We start from the raw sequence: 23,017 nt of genomic DNA, 5'->3' as shown, positions 1-23,017 counted from the left end.
ATGATTTTCCTGAACTGCATGTTTTTTTTCCAATAGCCAAATGAGTCATAAGGATGGAATTCTTTCTGATGGAATTATAGTATAATGATTCCAATACTTTTCATGTTAGGTTAAAATTCTGTTCAGTACATTTTTGGAACAAAAGCAGCGGCATTCAACTATTTCACTAATGTTCACAATACCTGCTGGGGGAGAAACTGAGGGAGAAGACAACTATGTTCCTGCACTTCACCAACACCATCACCATATCATCAATAACCCACAAACAATGTCCTCTCCCAACTGCAGTCTGACAATGTTCTTATGTCAAATTCTGTGTCTGCAAATTGGACATAAAATTTACAAAACACTGTTTTGACCTCAGTTGGAGCATTTTGTACAGTTCTGGGAGCTATAATATAGGAAAAATGTAAATACATGGGGGAGCGTGCAGAAAGGCCTATGCAGAGATGAGGACTTCTCATGAGAAGATAGATTGGAGAAGTTGGATCAGTTTTCCATGGAGAAGGAAGGCTGAGGAAAGATCTGATAAGAATCTTCAAAATTATGGAAGTTCTAGATAGAGCAGAAACTGTTCTTACTCATGAAAAAAATGAAAATTACAAAGCACAATATTAAAGTATTAGTAAAAGAAGCAAAAATGATAGGAGGAAAATCATTTGTTACACAGAACGATTGATTAGGGCTTGTAGAAAAGGCAGGACAGAGGTAGAAATTGAGCTGTTCATTTGGAGAGCTGTGAAGACAGGAGAGGCTGAATGTCCTCCTTCTGAGGTGTGATGATTCTAAGATTCCAATGGCTGTGACATCTGTTATCATACCTGAACCTGAGATGCAAATACAAATATAAGACTGTGGGTGTGGGTAATTTGAAGAGTATATTCTTCACTTCCTGCCTTTGGTTCGCTGAGTCATCAGCCCTTACAACCCAGCAGCTGTGCAGGCAACTTAGTCCAAGATCTCTATCACGAAGGATTTAACCAGGTATAATGACAGACACAATAACACCCAAGGTTTGATGCAGCCCAGGATTTTTCCATCTATGCTTGTCTGTATCTGCTGAAGATATATTTTAAAAATCCTAAGACCCAAATCATTTGAGATTCTAACTTGTCCTTGAAAACCAAGCTCATTTACCTTTCTGTAGTTGGCGACAATCTTTATCTTCTTTCTGCTATATATTGTTATGGACCAGGCCACCTCAAAACATTTCAAAGAAGGGAGCCTAGACCTTAACTTTGCTAGTTGTTTTAAGCAGGTCTTAAGTGGATATTCTAGGAGAGATGACGCTGGTCAAACCATTTAGTTTTAAATAAAACTATTTATTTACACGATTACCAAATGAAACATAAACAAAAGAGAACAGAATAGCGAATAATTTAACCCAACAGATTATTCCAAACTAATAATGTTGTTCCAAATACTTGCAACAATCCCCATAAACACCCTTTGGCACAAAAGGTAAAATCAAGCACAGGTTCTTACAGGATAGAAGTCAGAGAGAGAATGCCAGCCTGGAGCTGTTTCTTTGGGACCAGCAGCTTTTTCCACACTACTGCTAAAATCCAAACCAAACCAGTGTAAAGCTGAGCTGGGATGACTGGCCACTCCCCTTTCATTGTAGAAGTGTTCTTTTTTAAAATTTGATGGCCTTCTGCCTGAGGCAGGGGCATATGTTAGCTATAAACAAATTGGCCCTGAAACCCTTCAACCCCAGACTTTTTGGAGTCTTTTACGACCTCTGAAAAAAAGGCAAGAACAGCATAATCTTGTTAATGGAGCAGCTTTGTTGCAATATCCCACAATTTTCTCTGTTTCCTGGGTGACCTTCTTTGTATAAGAATACTTCAATTTGCAAACCATCTGATTTCATCTTAGTGTTACTCTAAAATTACACCTTGGAGATTGGAAACTGAATGCAGTGAATGGTCAGATTTGAGACCATGCATTCAATTGTTCAAAGCATTATTCTCTAAGTCACTGTTTTTTATTCACTCATGTGATGTGGATGTCATTGGCTGAGCGAGCATTTATTGCCCATCCCTAGTGGCCTTCAGGAAGGCGCTGTTGAATTATTTTCTTGAATAATTGCAGTCCATGTTCTATAGGCAAGTCCCACAAAACTGTGAAGATAGAAAGTCTAGGATGTTGGCCCAGTGACACTGAAGGAATAGTGGTAGATTCATAGAATCCCTACAGTGAGGAAGCAGACCACTCAACCCATCAAGTCCACACTGACGAACATCCAACCAAGACCCACCACCCAACCCTTTCCCTGTAACTCTGCATTTCCTATGGCTAATCCACCTAGCCTGCACATCTCTGGACTCTATGGGCAATTTAGCATTGCCAATACACCTAATCTGTACATCTTTGGACTGTGGGACGAAGCTGGAATACCCAGAGGAAATTCACACAGACACAGGGAGAATATGCAAACTCTACATAAACAAAAACGAGAGGCTAGATTTCAATTCAGGTCTCTGGTGCTGCGAGACAGCAGTGACAACCTCTGAACTACTGTGCCACTTATGATGTATTTCCAAGTTACGATGAGGAAAGGTTTGGAGGGGAACTTGCAGGTGGTGGTGTTCTCATGTATGTTCAGATATTCTCCTTTTATGAGGTCCAGGGCACAGGGTTGGAAGCTGTTTCCTGTCCTATGTTTTGCTATCCCAGAAAAAAAACTGTTAACAAAACCCAGTATACTTGAACTGAAGATATATTTGAAAATGAATGTGCGGTCATTCTGAAGCTCCATTTTGAAGTACATAACATGAATCAGAGCAGGCTGTGTTATTCAAAAGTTTTCTGTTTTTTTACTGTGGGATTGTTTTCAAAATATAACTTGTAGGAAAAGTAAACATTTGAGAAGGATGACCAAAGTTTTCAATTCATTGTCAAATCAAAATTTAAGACATTTAAAGGTAAACTTTATTTATGAATTGCATCTAGAAAACTAACTACATGAGTAATATTTCTGAGCCAGTTAAATAAACTTTTATTCACGTTTAACTGTAATATGTGCTTTATGGAAATAAATGCAGAAAATCAGACCACAATTTGGGCGCAAAAGAAGGCAGAATCTAATACCCTAAGTGGCAAGTTTAGAGGTGTAGAGGGCATTTAATTGGACTGAAAGATGCTATGTGGGGTTTCCACCACTTTCCCACTTCTGTCCAATGAAGTCCAGGTTGGAAAATTTTGTGGGTGGTCTTTCCACCTGATTAGGGTCTTTAGGTGGCAATTAAATTGCACTTAAAAGCAACATACCACCACTGTTAGTTTTCAACTATTGGTGGGCTGCAGATTGATCACACAGGAAGACAAAAGCAAGCCCTTGTTAGTTTTCTTTGCTGGCTTCTGAGGGGGTGAGGTTCCCCTCCCCTTAACTCCAATCCCATCCACCCTCATCTTTAACCTTAGATTCCTCCTGATGATCTCACCTGCATTGGGAGAGGTTCTAGATCTGACTAAATATCTGTTCTCATATGAGTGGCTGTGGGTTGTTGTTTATTCAAGGGATGAATCAAAAGTGGCCGTTTAAGTACTTTCCACAACAGAGGAAATACAGGACTTGCTCCAGATCTCCAGGTGATTGGCAAGACCATTGTCACTTGTGCTAAATTTGGTCCAATGTCATTAGTCAAACACATGCAGAAAGGATATTGTTTAGACACATTTTTGATTATTTTTACTATTATATCTCCCATAAGAAAGGGAAAAGACAGATAATCGTTCCTTGTACATTGTTTTAAAATCATCATCTTTCTCTGAAGACTATAATTTTTCTCTGATACTTTTTCCTTATGCATGTACTAATTTTGTATAATGCCCATTCACAATCCATGAAATATCATCAATGACTGGGCAAAAACTGAGCTGGATTTTCATGAAGTCTTGCCAACTCCTGAAATCTTTAAAAACAGCTAGAATGACCCCAATGCAAAGCTCACTCCCTCAGTTCCAGCAGATCCCATTTTTGCAGGCATGGTGAAGGGGGCAGGTCATGAATCAGGCAAGTGGGAATCCTGAACAAGGCAACTTGAACATGCTACTGATTTCAAGCAGACCTCCTTGTCATTGTTCTAGGGGCCTGAACCCATAATGTGGAAGTCACAAATTTATGGAGGAGGCAAAAATACTCTTGAAAGGTGGATAGTGTTTGTTTATGTATGATGATCTAAAATTATTTTAATTCCCTGTGCTTGAAACATGAATGAACAGGCTGCAGTAGCTGGAGTTAGTTGTTTGAGAAGCTATATGGTGTGGTTTGGGAAAATGAATTATCATCTGTATTTATTATTTCAATAGATTGTATAGTTGACATTTGCCAAGGTTTATTATTGGAACTCAATCCAATTGTGAATCTTAGTGAGCTCCAAAGCCATTTACCAAAGCAGTGGAATCAAGTTTACACAACATGAGACCATAACATAAGTTTACATTTTAATAGACTGTTTTAATGGACATCTCAAGGACTAGCCCTCTTTGAAGATACTGAATGCAAGGTTTTATTTTAGATTGACCACTTGATTGGAATTAACTATTTGATCAAGTTGCCCATAATGAAAGTATTTTTTTATAAACAGGTTTATATGAGTAAGGTCTGTCTGGATTGTTCACATTTTACATTTTTTTTCCCATCTCCACATAGTTCCTCAGCTCTGGTGATGGTTGCTGCTGCAGGAGTGGCTATGAGATGTGATGGAGATATTGTGGACATAGAGCTGGCATTTAGACATAGCGAACATTGGGGTAGATGGGAATGAGAGTCAGGAATTCAAATAGCCTTGCAAAAATCTGAATTAAACTCTCAAAGAACTGAGCAGAACGTTTAACAAACCCATTTCACCTCTTACCTAACTCAATGGCCACCTGCCTAGGTGGCTGCCTGACTTGATCAAAATGAAATTTAACTGCAGTGAACCATGGCTGACAAAGAAAATTAAGGAACTAGGGACACCATTTTGTACAGAATGAGAAGAAGGTGTTGATTGGTTGGACCTGCATTAACTGGAGATTGTTAGCAACAAGAACAGTTAACTGTCAATCTTAATGCTCAGACTAAGCAGGTAGATTCTGATTGGTCAAGATGTTATCATTGGATAGCTGCTGATTTTCGATTTCTGCAAGTGTGGCAAACTTCCTGGTGATACATGTGAGAAGATTCATCCTTATAATTAATTATATCCATGCATGTCTTGGCTGCTGAACACAAAATAGTAATGTCCCCTTATTATATCTATGATTTGCTCTGGATGAAATGAACTGACCAAATGGCTACATGAGCTGATGCAACCAATTCCAAATGAGTTTTCCACATAAACACTGAAGGATTCCTTCATGTTCATTAAGACCATACAAGATCTACATATTGACAGCAATAACATGTCCATGTGTTATTTTGACTTTGCCAGACTCTTTACCAACATTGCATTCAAACAACCCGTTGACATCTACACAATTTCACAATATCATTGCGATCTAAATGTACCACCTCTGTCTGAATCTATTCATCAAACTCATGAATATAGCAACAGATATATTTGATCTCAGTTTCACTGACACCATATATGCTCAAATAGATGGTTCTACCATGGGATTCCCTCTCGGCTTTGGTTAATATCTTTATTGCTAACCATAAGAAGTATATCTATGATGGAAAGCCCATAATCCTCCTATCCCTTGAATGCTTCTGATATGTAGATTACATCCTTGCACTATTTCAATCCATAGCAACATCAAAGAATTTCTTGCATTCAAGCTGAGCATTGAAATGAAACAATCAAATAAGTTCCACCACCTCAATGTGTCAGTTGAGAAGTCTAATAATAGATTCTTAATGACTATCTACCAAAAGCCTCCATTTACTGGTCAGTATATATGGTGGGATTCCCTCAGTCCCATCAGTAAGGTCAGTCTTATTGGGAACCTCATGAGTAAGGCTCTAGCCATCTGCTTACTGTATAAGCTTGACACTTAGATAGACCTAACAAAGCTACCCTACATTACAACATGTATCTTGATCAAATCATCACTTGTTGTATAACACAGAAACTCATAACAGGGCCTATAAGCAACTTGTTTAACCCTCAATAGTGACCAGTGTACCTCAGATTACCCTGGAAAGGAAAAGTGACAGAAAACATTTGAAAGGCAGGTGAAGCTAGCTGTCTCTTGCCACACCAATGCAGTAAATCTATGGGTGGTTTTCTCCACTAACAGGGTGCTGTCATCAAGCCTCAGTGAAATTTTGCCTACTGTGTAAGTCAGTAATGTGATATATGAGTTTCCATATCAGCATTATACCAGGTTATGTCGGCTGTACAGCCTGATAACTGATCGATTGTGTTAAACATGTCCCATTAACCATTCATAGCTGGTGGTGTCATGCTCGTGCTCATCTGGCTCATGCTAGCAAGCCTCAGAAAAGTATATCTACCTTTCTGTGTGATTCTGCTATTAGACGTTATTTACTAAGTAATGCAGATTGTGCTGAAACAAATTTAAGATCATAGTTGGGTTCACAGTGTGATGCTGTTGCACGTTTGGAGCTACATGCATACTCAAGATCCTGTATTATCTCGGCAATAGAACTTTGTGCAAACATTTCATGGAGACAGTGAATCTGTGCTCTATCCAGTTGGCAACATTCTGACCTTATCAGAACCTACCTGTCAGCCTGAAAATTATGATTGACAGTTATCTCTTTTGTTGCATTTCCATGGCAATGATAGCTAGCCAATCAGCCAATCTTCTCATTCTGCACTACATAGTATGTTTTCTTCCCCCCCCCCCCAGTTTGTTTCTTGTCTCAAACTCCTCAAACAAGAATCACAGCATGCTATTATGAGTATAAAGTATAAAAGAAAACTGCCTCAAAACATTTCACAGTGGTGTAGTAAAAAAGATGATGCAGAGCCATTAAGCCAACAAAGGAAGAAAGTCAAAAGGGGAATTCTAAGTAGGAATAGGAGTTGGAAACATGGAGTAGTTTAGGATAAGAATTCAAAATTGTGGCATCGGGACAGTTAAAAGCATGACCTTCACTGCTATGACAAAGGCAGTTGTAGATACGCAGAGGTTAGATCACAGAGTTACAAGAGTTTGGGGTAGGAGAGAAGGTTATAGAGCTACAGAGTATTGTAACAATAGAGAGGGGTAAAACCGTCAAGGTATTTAACTCCTTATAAGTGACAATTTTGATTGGAGGTGCCCAAGTATATGGAAACAAAGCTATCCAGCAAGCTTTATTCTTTCATATGATGTAGGCATCACTGGCAAAGGCAGCATTTGCCACCTTGTAAGAACCAAGTTGTTTGCTGTGTTATGATAGAGGGTGGTTGAGAGTCAACCAGCTTGCAATGAGAGTGGAATGAGCTACTGATCAGAATGAATAAGGCTACCAGATTGCTTTCCCTCAAGTGTCACTGTAATTAATTTTAATTGCAATCTTGTAGTTTCATAGTCTAATTTGTCATGTAGCTTTTTAGTGCAGGCTGATTCAATTAGTTGAGATAATGTGTTCAGACCAGAATTCTTGGGCTTGATTTTACAGGTTCCCAGGGAGTGGAACGAAGGCCAAGGACTAAAGTAGAGGTGTGTGGGATGTCAGCTCCCTAACATTATTTCATTGGCTCCATTGGTGGGATGATTCCCAGCAGTAAGCATGGATGTGAATCTGCTACCTGTATCATAGAGATAGACAATAATTTGGATATTAAAGGCTTCTGTTAGATCCAGCATCTAGGTGGGTTGGGTGGTCTGTGTGGTATCATCTGCCTGGAGCGGACTTCTCTGCAACAACCTTCAGGGTCCATAAGAGCTGCAGGGTCCATGGCCCAAAGCGGGGATGCTGGCCAATAAGCTCCTCTTACCACCAAGCAGGGTCATCTCAGAGTGCAGTGTGAAACACTTTCAATTCCCTCCCTGCTGTGGTGTCCCCCTGGCTGCCTCAGCAGAGGTTTTCCCTCCTGTTGATGCTAATAAGGCTCGAGTCAGTTCTAATGGTGGTCTGCGAATTAATGTTTTCGGAGAGATAACCATTGCCTTTACTGTTAGGGTGCAATCTGGCACAGTGAATGGCAGAGCTATCTTAAAACCTGCTGAAATTTATCCCTTTCATTTCAATTAAATGACAATCAGATAGCTATAGCTGAACAATCTGGATCATAAGAGCTCAGTGAGGTTGACAACTAATCGATCTTTGACTTTCTTATGGTGGAACTTAAATTTTTTTAAGTGACCTCTGGCATTTTGATGGATTTGGTGCAATTTAACATTTTAAATTCATGATAATTCAATGAAATGTGAAGTATTTAAGGAAAAACACTTCTTTGGCAAACGTTGTATCAGTCCCGTAAATGATTGCACTATTACAGGTATTCCCTTTGTCCCTACTCCAGTCATATTCCACTTAACTTAAACATTTACAATCAATCTTTGTCAGTCTTGTTTGTTCTGTACACAGTGAAATAAAGCAAACATTACAATGATGACACCTTTACCCAGAATTGGATTGCTGTGTTGTACACAAGAGACTTTGAAAATATTTTAGTCAGTAATGAGAAAATACTGTCTGATTTCCAAACTAGCAACTATCTACCCATCTAGATTGAAAACTTGTTCTATTTTATACTTGTCACCTTGAAGTAAAGCTGTCTTTTCTCATGGGCGTCAGTACTCTCTGACAGCACTGACAAGCTGGGTATATCTGAATCAGTTTTGTTGGAACAGAAAGGAAATGGGAATTCATTGAACCTTATTATCTTTCAGTGAGATCAGGGCAGATGTGATGATAAAAGTATCCCATATTTGAAACATTCATGAAGTTCTACATTTTTAATATTTGTTCTTTCATAGGATGTGAACATCACTAGTAAAGCCACCAATTGTTGCCAATTTCTAATTGCCCTTGAACTGAGTTGTTTGCTGTGCCATTTGAGAGGGCAGTTAAGAGTCAACCATGTTACTATGATCATGAAATCACATCCATGAAGTCAGATCATGTCTAGAATTTCTCCCCTAGGTATCAATAGCAATCATATTCTGGATTAGTGGTGCTAGAAGAGCACAGCAGTTCAGGCAGCATCCAAGGAACAGTAAAATCGACGTTTCAGGCAAAAGCCCTTCATCCTTTATTCCTTGGATGCTGCCTGAACTGCTGTGCTTTTCCAGCACCACTAATCCAGAATCTGGTTTCCAGCATCTGCAGTCATTGTTTTTACCTATCAATAGCAATCAATTTTGTTGTCACCATTATTGATCTTACTTTGAAATTCCAGATTTGTTAATTCAGTTTGGCCTCTTGTTCCCAGACATTAGTCTAGGGCCACTGGAATAATAATACAGTGAAATTACCATGATGCCACCATCTTCACTAAACAAAAGGGGAAAATAAATAAGCATTTAAAATGTGATATTAGATTGAAAGTGCACCAGAGCTCAGACAGGGAGTAATTCCAGCATTCAGAGGCTGAATAAATACTTACAATGAACCAACCAAGTCAAAATTTGGCACAGAAGGCTACACATTGCCTTGGAAGACTTGTTCCTGTGGAAATTGCTGGCCCTGTTGCTCAATTTCTAAAAACCCATTCTCAGAAGTAAATTGTGTTCAATGGCACATTCACTTTCTTTGTTCTATCCAGAGGAAGTACAGCAAACATTATGGGAAAAAGGAACAGTGTTTGACCTTGATAGTGGCACATCAAGGATCAACTATCTATTGTGGCCACAATTATGGATGATCTGTCATAGTACACTAGTACTAATTGTATTTTAAGAGCAAATGATCAGAATTAGGCTAAACATTTTATTACAATCTGTAAAATCTCACTGTAGACTTTCTATGCTGTTGTTCAGGACTCTGTGGTACCTTTCTGACATCTGACTATGCTTGCACCCTGCCATTGTATCCCCTCATTTAATTATTCTAGACCAAACTATGACAGATCCTGGGCAGAATTTCATATTCCCTCACTAGGGAGTTTGTAGGTTTATGGCGGGCTGGTCAAATTCTTTGGGTGAGCCACTGGCCTCTGATTTTTTTGTGGGATATGGATCCAACAGCAGGCCCACCCAATCTTTTGCCAATTTAGTGGCTGATTAATAACCACTGCGAGGCTGCTTCCAACCTGGCCTTAATATTCAGGCTAGAAGGAAGAGGACAGAGATGTAAGGATTTAAGAAAATGACGCTGCTCAGGCTTCATGGGGATAGGAGAGGGCTCCATCAGTGGCCTCCTTTTGAACATTGGGCATACTTCAAGAATGTCTGTCTACCTGCTGGTGTTCTGTTTCCCCTGGATCTCTGCCAATGCCCCTACCACCCTCTCTGCCCCAACTTTCAATCCCTCCTGAAGCCCTGCGCCCTGCTCTGAGGCCTCATTATTATTTGGTCTTAGACTCCAGTGACTAGGAGGAAGTGAGGATTGCAGATGCTGGAGATCAGAGTCGAAAAGTGTGGCACTGGAAAAGCACAGCAGGTCAGGCAGCATCGGAGGAACAGGAGAATCGACATTTCGGGCATAAGCTCTTCATTGGGGGCACGTAGAAGGGAACTGAGAGATAAATAGGATGATTGGGGCGGGGTTGAGGGAAAGTCGCTAGGAAGGCAATTGGTAAATGCAGGTGGGATGGCGATGATGATAGGTCGGAAGTCCCCTTTCCACCGCCCCCAATCTATCTCTGTCCCCTGTCCCCCGTCCCCCGTTCCCCGTTCCCCCGCTTTCCCTGCCAGATGGCTTATGCCCAAAACATCGATTCTCCTGCTCCTCGGATGCTACCTGACCTGCTGCGCTTTTCCAGCACCACACATTTTGACACTTAGACTCCAGTGACTACTTGAAGCACCATTTCTATATATAGCACAGTGACTTCTGCCAAGTAAGTGGCAGTATTGACAGAATTTAATTTATCACCCGACTCTTCAGATTAAGTAGCTAGAAATCCAGCAATTAAAAAAGATCCAGGCCCATGTCCTGATCACCAGCGTAAACTGCATCCCCTTTGTGTCTTCAACAAATGGATTCTGACAGCACCAGCAGCATTTTTTGAGAAACATTCCACACTGTAATTACATCATACTTCATACCATATGACAAAAATGTCTCACATAAGATGATTCCTACCAAGGATTTTTCTAATACTTAGATGTTACCATTCACAAGTGAAGTATGTACATTGCATGAGTAAACACTGTGTGCATTAAATATGATTTTAACTGAAACTAATATTTTCCATTTGGTGCCCCTGAGTTTCACTTATGTATTTATTCATTCATTGTCTCCAGTCATATATTATGTGCTTGTATGGTTTCAATTGCTCCATGTTAGTCTTTGATTGAGATTGACTGGTGAATTATTTTATTCCTTCTTCCCTAAAATCTGTATTTCTTTTAATTCTTGCAGAATTCTTTAGAGAACTGTTGGAAAATTCAGAGAAGTCACTGAATGACATGTTTACACGGACATATGGCCAACTGTACATGCAGAACTCTGAAGTGTTCCAGGATCTCTTCGCAGAGCTGAAACGCTACTACACAGGTGGCAATGTGAACCTAGAAGAGATGCTTAATGACTTCTGGGCCCATCTACTGGAACGCATGTTCCAGCTAGTAAACCCTCAGTACCAATTCACAGAGGATTACCTTGAATGCATCAGTAAATACACTGACCAGCTCCAACCATTTGGAGATGTGCCTCGAAAGCTGAAGATACAAGTTACAAGGGCTTTTGTTGCAGCTCGGGCTTTCGTGCAGGGTCTGACCGTCGGCAGGGAAGTTGCCAACAGAGTAGCAAAGGTCAGTGAAGAATTCTTCCAGGTTATGTGTTGTATTTAACACTCAACATGCAAACATCAGCTTCTGATTCACTGGCACCATGGCAATGCATATGTAGGTACCTGCTAGTCAGTAATTTATAAGGGCATAGATTTACAAACAAGGTACACCAGGTCATTTGGCCCAACTGGGCTGTGCCAGCATTTCAACTCCACTCCATTCTTCCTCATCTCAGGATATTCAAATCTCCCTCATGTATTTATCCAGCCTTCTCTTGTGTGTGTCTGCACTATTTTCCAGAAACATTCCCATGATACAGATTCCATATTCGGCCTCGACTCTGAATTACAGCCCACTAGGGAATAAGCAATTCTGGATTAGGTGATGTGTATTGATGCAGACTTGATTGGAGGGCTTAAGCTAAAGGAACCCACAGAGACCAATGACCATGATACGATAGAACTCACCTTGCAGCTTGAGAGGGAAGAGCTGGAATCGGATATAATTGTATTACAATTGAGTAAGGCTAACTACAAAGCCATAAGAGAGAAGCTAGTCAGAGTTATATAGATGTAAGCCTAGTAGGGAAGATAGTGGAGCAGCAATAGCAATAGTTTCTGGGGGTAATTTGAAAGCCACAGCAGAAATTCATCCCAAAGAAAAAGAAATATTCTAAGGGTTGCATGAGGCAGCCAAGGCTGAAAAGGGAAGTCATGGACAGCATAAAAGCAAAGGAAAAAGCGTACAATGGGTGAAGATTGGTGGGAAACCGGGGGTCTGAAAAGCCTTTAAACATCTCTCCTAAGTACTAAATTATCTATACCCAATCCTGAGACTATGCGGCTGCAGTGTAGCCCAGTCAAGGGAGGTAATCTCTCAGTGAATGGCTTGTCAATTTGCTTCGGAATCTTTTATCTTGCAATGAGATCACCTCTTTTCTAAATTCCAGAGTGTATAGTTCCAATTTACTCAACCTCTTGTCAAACGACAGGAACTGATTGAGTGAGCCTTTGCATTGCTCCTTCAATAGAAATGAAGATCAACATTGTACACTGCTGCAGGTGGTCTCAGCAAAGTGCTCAGGAATTGCTGCAAGATTTTTTTTATTCTTGTGCCCCACTGCCATTCCACTGAAATTCTCCATGCTGCTTGCCTTCCTAAATGCTTACTCAAACTGGATACAACTTTCTTTGTTCCTCATATGAAACAGCCAAATCTCTTTGAACAAGGATTTTTAAAAGTTTTAGACCTTTAAAAATCATTCTGTTTCTTTCTATTCTTATTACCAATATAGATAACCTTACACTTCCTCAAACAATACTTCATCTGCCAACTTGTTGCCTACTAACCTAACCTGTCTATATCTTGTTGCACCTTTTATATCTTCCTCTCAGCTTACATTCCTGCCTAGCTTTGTATCATCAGCAAACATGGATGCATTAATCTTTGGTTGTTTGTCTAATTTATTACTTTAAATTATGAATAGATGAAACCCTGATTCTTGTGACTAGCTAAAGCAGCATTTTGAAAATCCAAATATATCACATGTACAAGTTCTCCTGCATTATCCAATGAGTGACATCCTCAGAAGTTTCTGACAAACTTTATATAAATCAATTAGATGTCACTAGAGACAGACATTAAGATTAGGAGGGGTAGGGTGGGTGAGAGATTTTACCAGGTTGCAGCTGACAGATTCATCTTGGGTTGGGAAGTGTAGGCTTGGGTGATGGAGCCAGTGGAGAGGTGAAAGGGGAATTGGATCTTGCAGTGACGGGGTGGGGGGGGGTGGGGGGGGGAGGGAGCGGAAGTATGGAGGGGAGGGTGGGGGAGTGAAGAGGGTGGGAAGGAAGGGGGCTTGGAATGCCTCTAATTGACACGATAGACCTGAAAAGGAGGTGCTCCTCACGTAACATCGGCCTAACACCTACCCTTGCATTGAGTAAAATAGTCACAGGTGCAGAACGAGGCCCTCAAATAGCTGGTAACTGACCATTTAAGATCTTCCATAGGCCCAAGGCAGGGGGCTAAGGGACAAGAGGCCACGCATTGGTTTTGTGAGCCCCACTGTCTTCAAAGTTGCTCAAATCAACTGTTTAATCTAATAGATCAGTTTGTATGAAATTCTCAATGCTCCCTTGGATTTTATATAGAATAAACAATTTTAAAATTTATATAGAGCTTGAGAGTATCAAATTGTGCATTACCAGAATCAGTCAAAAGTGTAGGGATCAGTCTTGGCGAAAGCATGATCCATAGGGACAGGCACTTCGAGCCTGCCCTGCCATTCAATATGATCAAACACTTCAATAACTTTTAGTCACCCTGTCTTCATAACCCAGTATTGCACTGGTAATCAGAAATCTTATTATTCTCTACCTTAAACATACTCAAAGTCTGAGCTTCCACAGCCCACTGTGATAAAGAAAGTTCACCGTTTCCTCATTTGAGTAACACCGTTTCCTCATTTCTGACCTAAGCGTTATGCCCATTACTTTTAAATTGTGCCCGGGTTCTAGACACTCCTGCATGGCAAACATCTAACCTTGATCTACTCTATCACTTTAAGTATTTTATAGGCTTCAACAAGACCACCTCCTTCTTCAAAGTTTTAGAGAATACAGGGCTGGTTTGCCCAGTAGCTCATCATAGGACAGTCCTGCCATCCCAGGAACAAATCTAATGAACATTTGTTGCACTTCTGTTATAGCAGTGATGTCTTTCCTAAAATAAGAAGACCAAATCTACACACACTTCCTTTGTTGTAAATTTTTCTACAGATATTTGCTGTCATCATAATTGCCTTCTGATGTGAAAATTTCTTCTTCTAATGTGAATCGATCCTCTCTTCCTCATTTTTTTGTCTATAAATGCCAATGTAAGGCTTAATTCTTATGTGTCTGTATGATAGAGAGGGAACAGGATGGTGTATTGCCATATTCTTTAAGTGTTTCCTTATACCAATGTCTAAAACAAAGAGGAGTGAAGAATGAAACATGCTATCACTAGCGCCTGAGGAAGACTAAAGAAAGGTTGCCAGCAAGGGTTAGTAACAAGTAAGTCTTCCAGAACTGTTCCGAGTACTATCATAGAATAGAAGAGCATTGACACTACACAGTGGAAGGAGGCAAATGTGGTTTAATGCTGAAGCATTCTGATTTGGCTTATTTCTTTTCTTTTATGCAATTAATGAGTATCCTCAGATGTAGGATTGTCAAACAGACTTCCTCAACTGGATCAGGAATGCAAATAGGAACAATGGTGTTTAAGCCGATCAGAGCTCTTTACCTGAAAAATGTGCTTATCTTACAGTGAGACTGGATTGGCTTTGCAGTGGAATAATTAAGCTATCGAGTGCACAGTTATCTTACTGAATTGGGCTCAGTGGATATTCCCACTAGCTGTAATATTTGAGGCAAGCTGAGTTCAAAGATTCATGTTGGTTTTTGAAAAAAACAAAACATTTTTGAAAACCATTTCTCAGCCAAATAAAATGGGCTCTTGGGCAAAGAAGTAAAACATTTGGTCTGCATTGAAAGAAAGAACAGTACATGTTGGTGAATATATTGTGGGAACAAGGTCAGACTGTGATCAGGCAAAATGTTCTTTCCCTACTCCTTAAACTGGCACACTTCCCAGATTAGTTATGAGCAGTATTCTGTGTAAAGGCAAAGCTATCTACAAGTCTTCTTTCATTACTAATCAGAAGCTGAAATGCAGCTCCAATACTCTTCAAGAACCCAAAGAGTTTGATCTGAGATATTGTGTAAAATGAGGGATCTGTGTAAAACTTTGTAATTCCCTTTTTGTGCATTTTTCTGACTTCCTCAATTGAACTCCACAAACAGTTTTTATTCCAATCACTTCACTGGAACTGCATCCACAGTTGTTGGACTTTGTTGATGAATGTTTCAGTATCATGCCTATTTTCACATGATAAGTTAGGGTTTGCGTTTTTAATTCAATGATACTGACAGCATTCCCTCCACAATCCTGTCAACAGGGTCATGGCAAAGAATGTCCAAGAGGAGGTAGTAAGCTGGGCCACCTCATGGTCCAGGTTGGATTATACTCTGTGGTTGGACAACTGCTGCCCATTCCAAGCTCACTCATAGCATATGAATTGTGGCTGGGGTCAGGGGCCTGAGCTGGCAGTAGATGTCCATGCCCTCTGCAATACAGTCATTTTCTGGAGCTGGCATCGAGTTGAGATGGTAAAACAAGCAAAGGAATTGCATTAAATATTGAAGAGGGTGTGTTGTGTCGGTCCCCTTGCCTTCTGTAAGCCCAAGGAACTTGCCTACTAAGGGCTTCAATCTCATCAGTACCACTGCAGAATTCTGGTGGTTGCAAATAGAAGGGCTATTTCTGATCCATGGGAATTTCATCAGGAGTATACTTTATGTGTCTAATGAGACCCAGCCCAGATAAAGAGGTTATGGGTGGAAAGATTTCACTGTTAAGACTTAGCCTTAAGCAGGAAAATCCAGGCCAACAAATGTATTGCCTAAATTGTTGAACCTTGCTCAAATACAAGAATGTGGCCAAAAACAGCACTAATAAAACCCATCGGATTCAATGCCATATTTTTCATCTTTGCTGTTTATCAGTTTTTTAATGACTAATTTTTTAAAATACTGTTACTATTAGAAGTGTCATGGATGAGGGTGAGTCATTCCTTTTGGACAAGTGAATGAATATAAACCAAATCCTCAGATTTGTGGTTCACTGGTAGTGTTCCTACTTTTAGCCCAGGGAACCTGGTTCAAATCCTATCTACCCTGAAGTGTGTTTGAGCATGTCAATTCAAATAATTTGAAACAAACCCGCAAATGTTTCATATGGGAAAGAGGGAATTGCTTTTTCTTTTATCTCAACTAGTGAAAATTGAACTCTCAAAATGTTACAGAACAAGGAAGCCCCAGATTCTCTGGTTAGTTGATATCAGCCAGATGTTGCAGCAGCAGGATAATTGGCTTCAATGTCTTGTTTGGAAAAGAATGGAGAATTCAGCAAATCTCATGGCCGTAAATGAGGTTGTGAAGGGAAGTCATGAAATGGCAGGTGCAGGATAGAGAAATTGAGCCTCCTCTTCTTTCAGTTTGGCTTTGAGCATAAACCTTTGCAGGCTTTGGAATTGATTGCATCCTGTAATAAATGTTTTCATCCCCTTCAGGGCTTTTTCAATTCCTGTAGGTCAGTGACCACCTCTTCTGATGCTACAATTAGAGTAAGATCAGCTCCACTTAGATGAAAGAACATTAACATGTTTTATTGACTTTAACTGTGTCATGATCCCAGACAAAATCTACATTATAATCTAACTAGAGGCAGTTACTATTTTAAATAGAATCTCCTTCCTTTCGGAAAGATGTTGTGAAACTTGAAAGGATTCAGAAAAGATTTACAAGGATGTTGCCAGGGTTGGAGGATTTGAGCTATTGGGAGAGGCTGAACAGGCTGGGGCTATTTTCCCTGGAGCATCGGAGGCTGAGGGGTGATCTTTTCGATGTTTACAAAATTATGAGGGGCATGGATAGGGTAAATAGGCAAAGTCTTTTCCCTGGGGTTGGGGAGTCCAGAAGTAGAGGGCATAGATTTAGGGCGAGAGGGGAAAGATATAAAAGAGACCTACGGGGCAACTTTTTCACACAGAGGGTGGTACTTGTATGGAATGAGCTGCCAGAGGATGTGGTGGAGGCTGGTACAATTGCAACATTTAAAAGGCATTTGGATGGGCATATGAATAGGAAGGATTTGGAGGGATATGGGCTGGGTGCTGGCAGGTGGGACTAGATTGGGTTGGGATATCTAGTCAACATGGACGGGTTGGACTGAAGGGTCTGTTTCCATGTTGTACATCTCTATGACTCTGTGACTCTATAAACCTGGCTCTTAATAAGAAAGTGAAGCCATTATATATATATATATATATATATATATATATATTAAAATGCATGCTACAATACAAAGTTAGCACAATAATAGTCAAAAAGATTTATACTGTAACATCCAGAATTAACCTGTAGTGATTATGGATGACATTACACTGCTATGGTCAAACGCCCCACAGGGTACATCAAAAACAAATGCAGTCAGAAATAACTCCACGGAGAATGGTATCCCATCACCAAGGCCCCTTTATTTACTCCTGGAGAACCCATTACACTGATCCAACTCCCTCAGAGCCAGCATTCAGAGTGACAGGATGTCTGTCAGCCAGCAGTCCCTGATTGAACCAGATTAACAGCCCCAATCAAGAAACTCACATTCCATGAGGTCCAGCTGGCTGACCTCATGACAATCACTACAGCCCACCTCCTCTGAGTCCGAGGAAGGAGGCTGGTTCTTTTGTAACTCATCCTGGTTTTCGCATCAGACCAGATCCTCAAACTCTACCTCTGATACTGGCAATGTATAATGCACAGGAGCTCGCCTCTTTCATACAAAGCATATCGGAAGAAATGAATTATCTTTTTCAGGTTGGGTGTTGAGCCACTGACATCTCCCATGTTCATCTCAGATTCCGAAGTATCTTCAACGTTTGACCGAGAGGGAGAACATATGTTTTGCATCCACACTATTTGTGAATTTGCTGCTTTCAAATGGTCCATGTACTTGTTTAGGACTGTCGTACCTACCCAAACATTACATGACACTCGACTTGACCTTGTGTTGACCATGCCTATTAAGCATTTAGGGCTATTCCTGTTGTTCCTATACCAAAAGTACACCCTTGAAGTAAACTGTCTCTTTCTCTTAGTGGAGTCTTTCTTTTAAAAGGCATTCCTGAGGCTGTTTCACTCTTCCACCTCATGCCCAGGAGGATCAGAGATAACCTGATGTGGAGTCTTATCCCCATTAGCAACACTGCGAAGTTGCATGAGGGGTGGTCCTACAATCAAACAGGAACCAGGACAGTTTGGTATCGAGTAAAAGTGTTTCTTTAAGTATGCCTTCAAAGTTTGGACTGCTGTTCCTGTAAGACCATTGGATGATGGTTGGTATCGAGCTGTGCTTATATGTCAAATACCATGCAACTTTAGGAAATACACAAATTCCATGCTGGTAACCAATGTTCTGTTACCTGTGACCAACACTTCTGGGAGTCCATGTATCACAAAAGATGCACACAATTTTTCTATTGTTGCCTGCAAGTTTAACAAATAAATTCTGTGCACATCCAGCCATTTTGAGTGAGTGTCCACAATGACTAAGAACATTGAGCCCATGAAAGAACCTGCATAGTCAATATGTAACCCAAATCCAGGTTTTCTTCGGCCATTTCTATGAATGGGGAGTTGCTGACGGTAAGTTTTGCTCTTGTTGGTGCTCTGGGCACTCCCCAATCAACATGACAATGTCTACATCCAATCTTGGCCACAAGAAATAACTTCTCAGCACCATCTTAATTTTGGAAATCCTTGGATGACCCAGGTGGAACTTCGCTAGTGTCTGGCAATGACTTCTGCTCGGGACAATTACTCTTGCTCCCTGTAATAATACAGCATCCTCTATTGTGATCTGGTCTCTCCAGATCACAAAGGTTTCAATTCTGGTTGTGATGGGCCTTTCCCTTTGATTACCTGTCTCAGACTTTGCTAAGATCAGATCTTTCTGTGTTGAAATACTGATATTATCAGCTGTGACCTGAAGTGTGTACAAAAAATTTAAAACCATTGTAGATATTTCCTGGAATTTTGGAGGCTGAGCGGTATAGCCCTCCATAGAGGTTTATATAATCAAGAGGGGTATGGATGGTGTGAATAGCCAAGGTGTTTTCCCCAGGGTTGGGGAGTCAAAACCTGGGGTTGGAGGTGGCGGGGGGAGGGGGGGGGGGGAGGGAGAGCATAATGGTGAAGTGGCAAGATTCAATTTGGACTGAAGAGGCAACTTTTTCAAGTACAAGGTAATGCATGTTTGGAATGACTTGCCAGAGGAAGTAGTTAAAGCTGGTACGATTTCAATGTTTAAAAGACAATTGGATTGGTATATGAATAGGAAGGGTTCAGAGGGATATGGGCCAAAGGCTGTCAAATGGGACTAGATTAATTTAGGAAATCATAGAATCAGGTCGTTCAGCCCATTGAGTCCTCATTGCCCCTCTGAAGAACATCCCAACCCCCTACACATATTTCCCTTTGCTAATCCACACATCCCTCGACACTATGGACAATTTAACATGGCCAATCTACCTAATCTGCAAATCTTTGGACTGTGGGAGGAAGCCAGACTACCTAGAGGAAACCATGCAGACATGGGCAGAATATGCAAGCCCGACACAGACAATTGTCCAAGGCCGGAGTCAAACCTGGGTCCCTGGCGCTGTGAGACAGCAGTGCTAACCACTGAACCACCATGCCAGCCTGATATCTGGTCGGCGTGGATAAGTTGGACCAAAGGGTTTGTTTCCTTGCTGTACATGTCCATGGCTCTATCTCTCTTCCAGTAGCAGTAGCACCAGTGATGTATCTGTCAATGGGACATGGCTGAATGCATCCATCTTTGTTACTTGTCCTCCCAGACGGTGTTCCAACTTGTAAATTATACGCAGTATTAGAGCCCACAGTTTAATTTGGCCTGAAGATATTGTCAGCACTGCCTTATCCTCTTTAAGTAAACCTAGCAGGAGATGGCAGTCCATTATTATTTGGATGTGGTCTCCTCTACATTGGGGATACTGGACATCTCCTTGCAGAGTGCTTCAGGGAACATCTCCAGGACAACTGCACCAATCAACCCCACCGCCCCGTGGCCCAACATTTCAACTCCCCCTCCAACTCTGCCGAGGACATGCAGGTCCTGGGCCTCCTCCACCGCTGCTCCCTCACCACCCGACGGCTGGAGGAAGAACGCCTCATCTTCCGCCTCAGGACACTTCAACCCCAGGGCATCAATGTGGACTTCACCAGTTTCCTCATTCCCCTCCACCCACCTTACCCCAGTTCCAACCTTCCAGCTCAGCACTGTCCTCATGACCTGTCCAACCTGCCAATCTCCCTTCCCACATATCCGCTCTACCCTCCCCTCTTACCTATCACCTCCACCCCCACCCCCATTCACCTATTGTACTCTTTGCTACCTTCCCCCACCCTCCTCTCTGACCTATCACCTCCATCCCCACCCCCATTCACCTATTGTACTCTTTGCTACCTTCTCCCCAGCGTCCCCCCCCCGCATTTATCTCTCCACCCATGGAGGCTTCCTGCCTCTATTCCTGATGAAGGGCTTTTGCCAGAAATGTTGATTTTCCTGCTCCTTGGATGCTGCCTGACCTGCTGTGCTTTTCCAGCACCACTCTGATCTAAAAACTGTACATGCTATTTGGTATTCCTCGCCTTTGAGGGAAATGAGCAAATACCACCCTGATGCCATATAGGAGAACATTACATGTCAAGACCAGATCTCACTTGGGCCGTTGTGTGCCACCACATCAGGTGATGATAACTATTTTTTCACTTCCCTGAAAGCTATTGCTTGGCTCCATGGTCATCCAAGGCTGACTCTTATTTTTTGGAGTTGATGTAAAGGTGCCAGGATGGAGTCCAGGTTATATATGAATGTTCCATAATAATTCATTAAACCAAGGAAAGACCTAAGTTCAGGTACAGATGTGGGAGCCTGGGTACCTTTGATCACCCTCACTTTATCTTCCAAGGGCCGTAACCCAGTCTTGTCAACTCTGTAGCCTAAGTCAGTCACTTGGGGTGCCTGGCACACACATTTTCCCTTCTAAGGTGTATGCCCATATAGAAGAAATTGCCAAGGATTGGGTCCAAGTTCTCTAAGTGCTCCTGAATCGTCTTCCATGTGGTTAGCATGTCATCTAGATAAATGGCGACCCGGGGTAGGTGTTGTAAAATGGCGTCCATTGTCCACTGATCAATTATGCAGGTTGATGCTACCCTTAATCGCAGTCTCATATATTGTTACAAACCCTTATGTGTATTAATTGTAGCTTCTGCAAATTCTGGTACTTCTGGGAATCCTCATCCAACTGCAATTGCAAGTCCGCATGGCTCACGTCCAGCATTGTGAAGGATATCCCCCATCCACCAGCTTTATGTATAATTCCTCAGTGCAAGGATTAGGTATTTATCCAGCTGCAAAAAATGGTTTGCTGTTCATTTAAAATCCCAATAAAGATGAATCGACCCATCGGGTGCAACCAGTGCTGCCCATTTCACAGACTGTACTGGTTTGATGATTCCTTTATCTTCCAGCATCCTGATTTCTACCAATGTTTTTGCACATAGGTGAGCCTTGCAGAATCGTAAATATGCTTCCAGGTCAATATGCAAGGTGTCCTTGGCTCCTCGGATAGTCCTTAGACCTTATTGACAAACTTTGCAGTATTTAATTAGGACTTCACTTAGGCAGCCATTTTGCTAATCAAAAAATGTTGAGCCAATCTAGAGGAATCTTTCATATTCAGTTTTTCACCATCAAGCTTGGGCCCGAGCCTTTTACTGCAATCAGTGACAATTGAACCAACTGTTTCTCATTCGAGACTAGAACCGAAGTTGTACTCTTAATGTGCCAGCTGCAGTGCCTTTTTGAAGTCCAGTTTGACTTCAGTTGGTAGGAGCTTTTGCGTGGTCACATCTTTAATCCCACATACCACACAGTCTCTCACCATCTCACTTAGGGATAAACCAAAATCACATGCTTCTGCCAGTTGTCTTAATCTAGACAAAAGTCCTGATATCAATTCCCCTAGTTCTCGAAGTGCAAGTGCAAGTAGCATCTCAGAGTTAGAGGAGGCTTCAGGTCAAAATATTCTTTAACTAAATCCATCAATATCAGGTGCCTCAGGGAAAGTTAGGCTTCTCAAAACTGAATAAGCTGCTGGTCCACAAGCTATCAGGAGAATTACTCATTGCTTTTCATCTACCCTCGAATGAATAACACATTCTTTCCTCGTATTGGGCCCAGTCTTCAATGGCAGGATCAAACTCGTCAAGCTCCTGAAATAATTGGCTGATGCCAGAAACCTCAACTCAAAGACAGCTTTTTTGAGCAAATATCACCATAAGATAACTCCAAAGAAACCTGCATACTATCAACAAGACACCCTTTATTAACATGTCTGACAATCCTATTATCTTTCAGCCAGGGCTTCCTGTTTGGACCAGATGAACAGCCCCAGTCAGGGTACTTGTATTCTATGAGGTCATCCTGGCTGACCTCATTACAACCAGTATACAGTCAAAATAGATCCAGTCAGTCTGTC

General features: G+C 41.3%; 1 protein-coding gene across 1 annotated transcript in view; it reads left to right on the top strand.

Annotated features, from left to right (window-relative positions):
* gpc6a (glypican 6a) overlaps positions 1-23,017 on the top strand; it is a 1,024,509-nt gene that overhangs the window by 524,598 nt on the left and 476,894 nt on the right. Inside the window, exon 3 of the mRNA XM_072577902.1 lies at positions 11,414-11,805. Within this exon, the coding sequence (XP_072434003.1) occupies positions 11,414-11,805 (392 nt within the window). The remainder of the gene's footprint in view (positions 1-11,413; positions 11,806-23,017) is intronic.

Source organism: Chiloscyllium punctatum, chromosome 9, assembly GCF_047496795.1.
Source record: "Chiloscyllium punctatum isolate Juve2018m chromosome 9, sChiPun1.3, whole genome shotgun sequence".
NCBI lineage: Eukaryota > Metazoa > Chordata > Chondrichthyes > Orectolobiformes > Hemiscylliidae > Chiloscyllium > Chiloscyllium punctatum.
The sequence above is the reverse complement of the archived record's forward strand: the minus strand, read 5'-3'. Positions and strand labels throughout refer to the sequence as shown.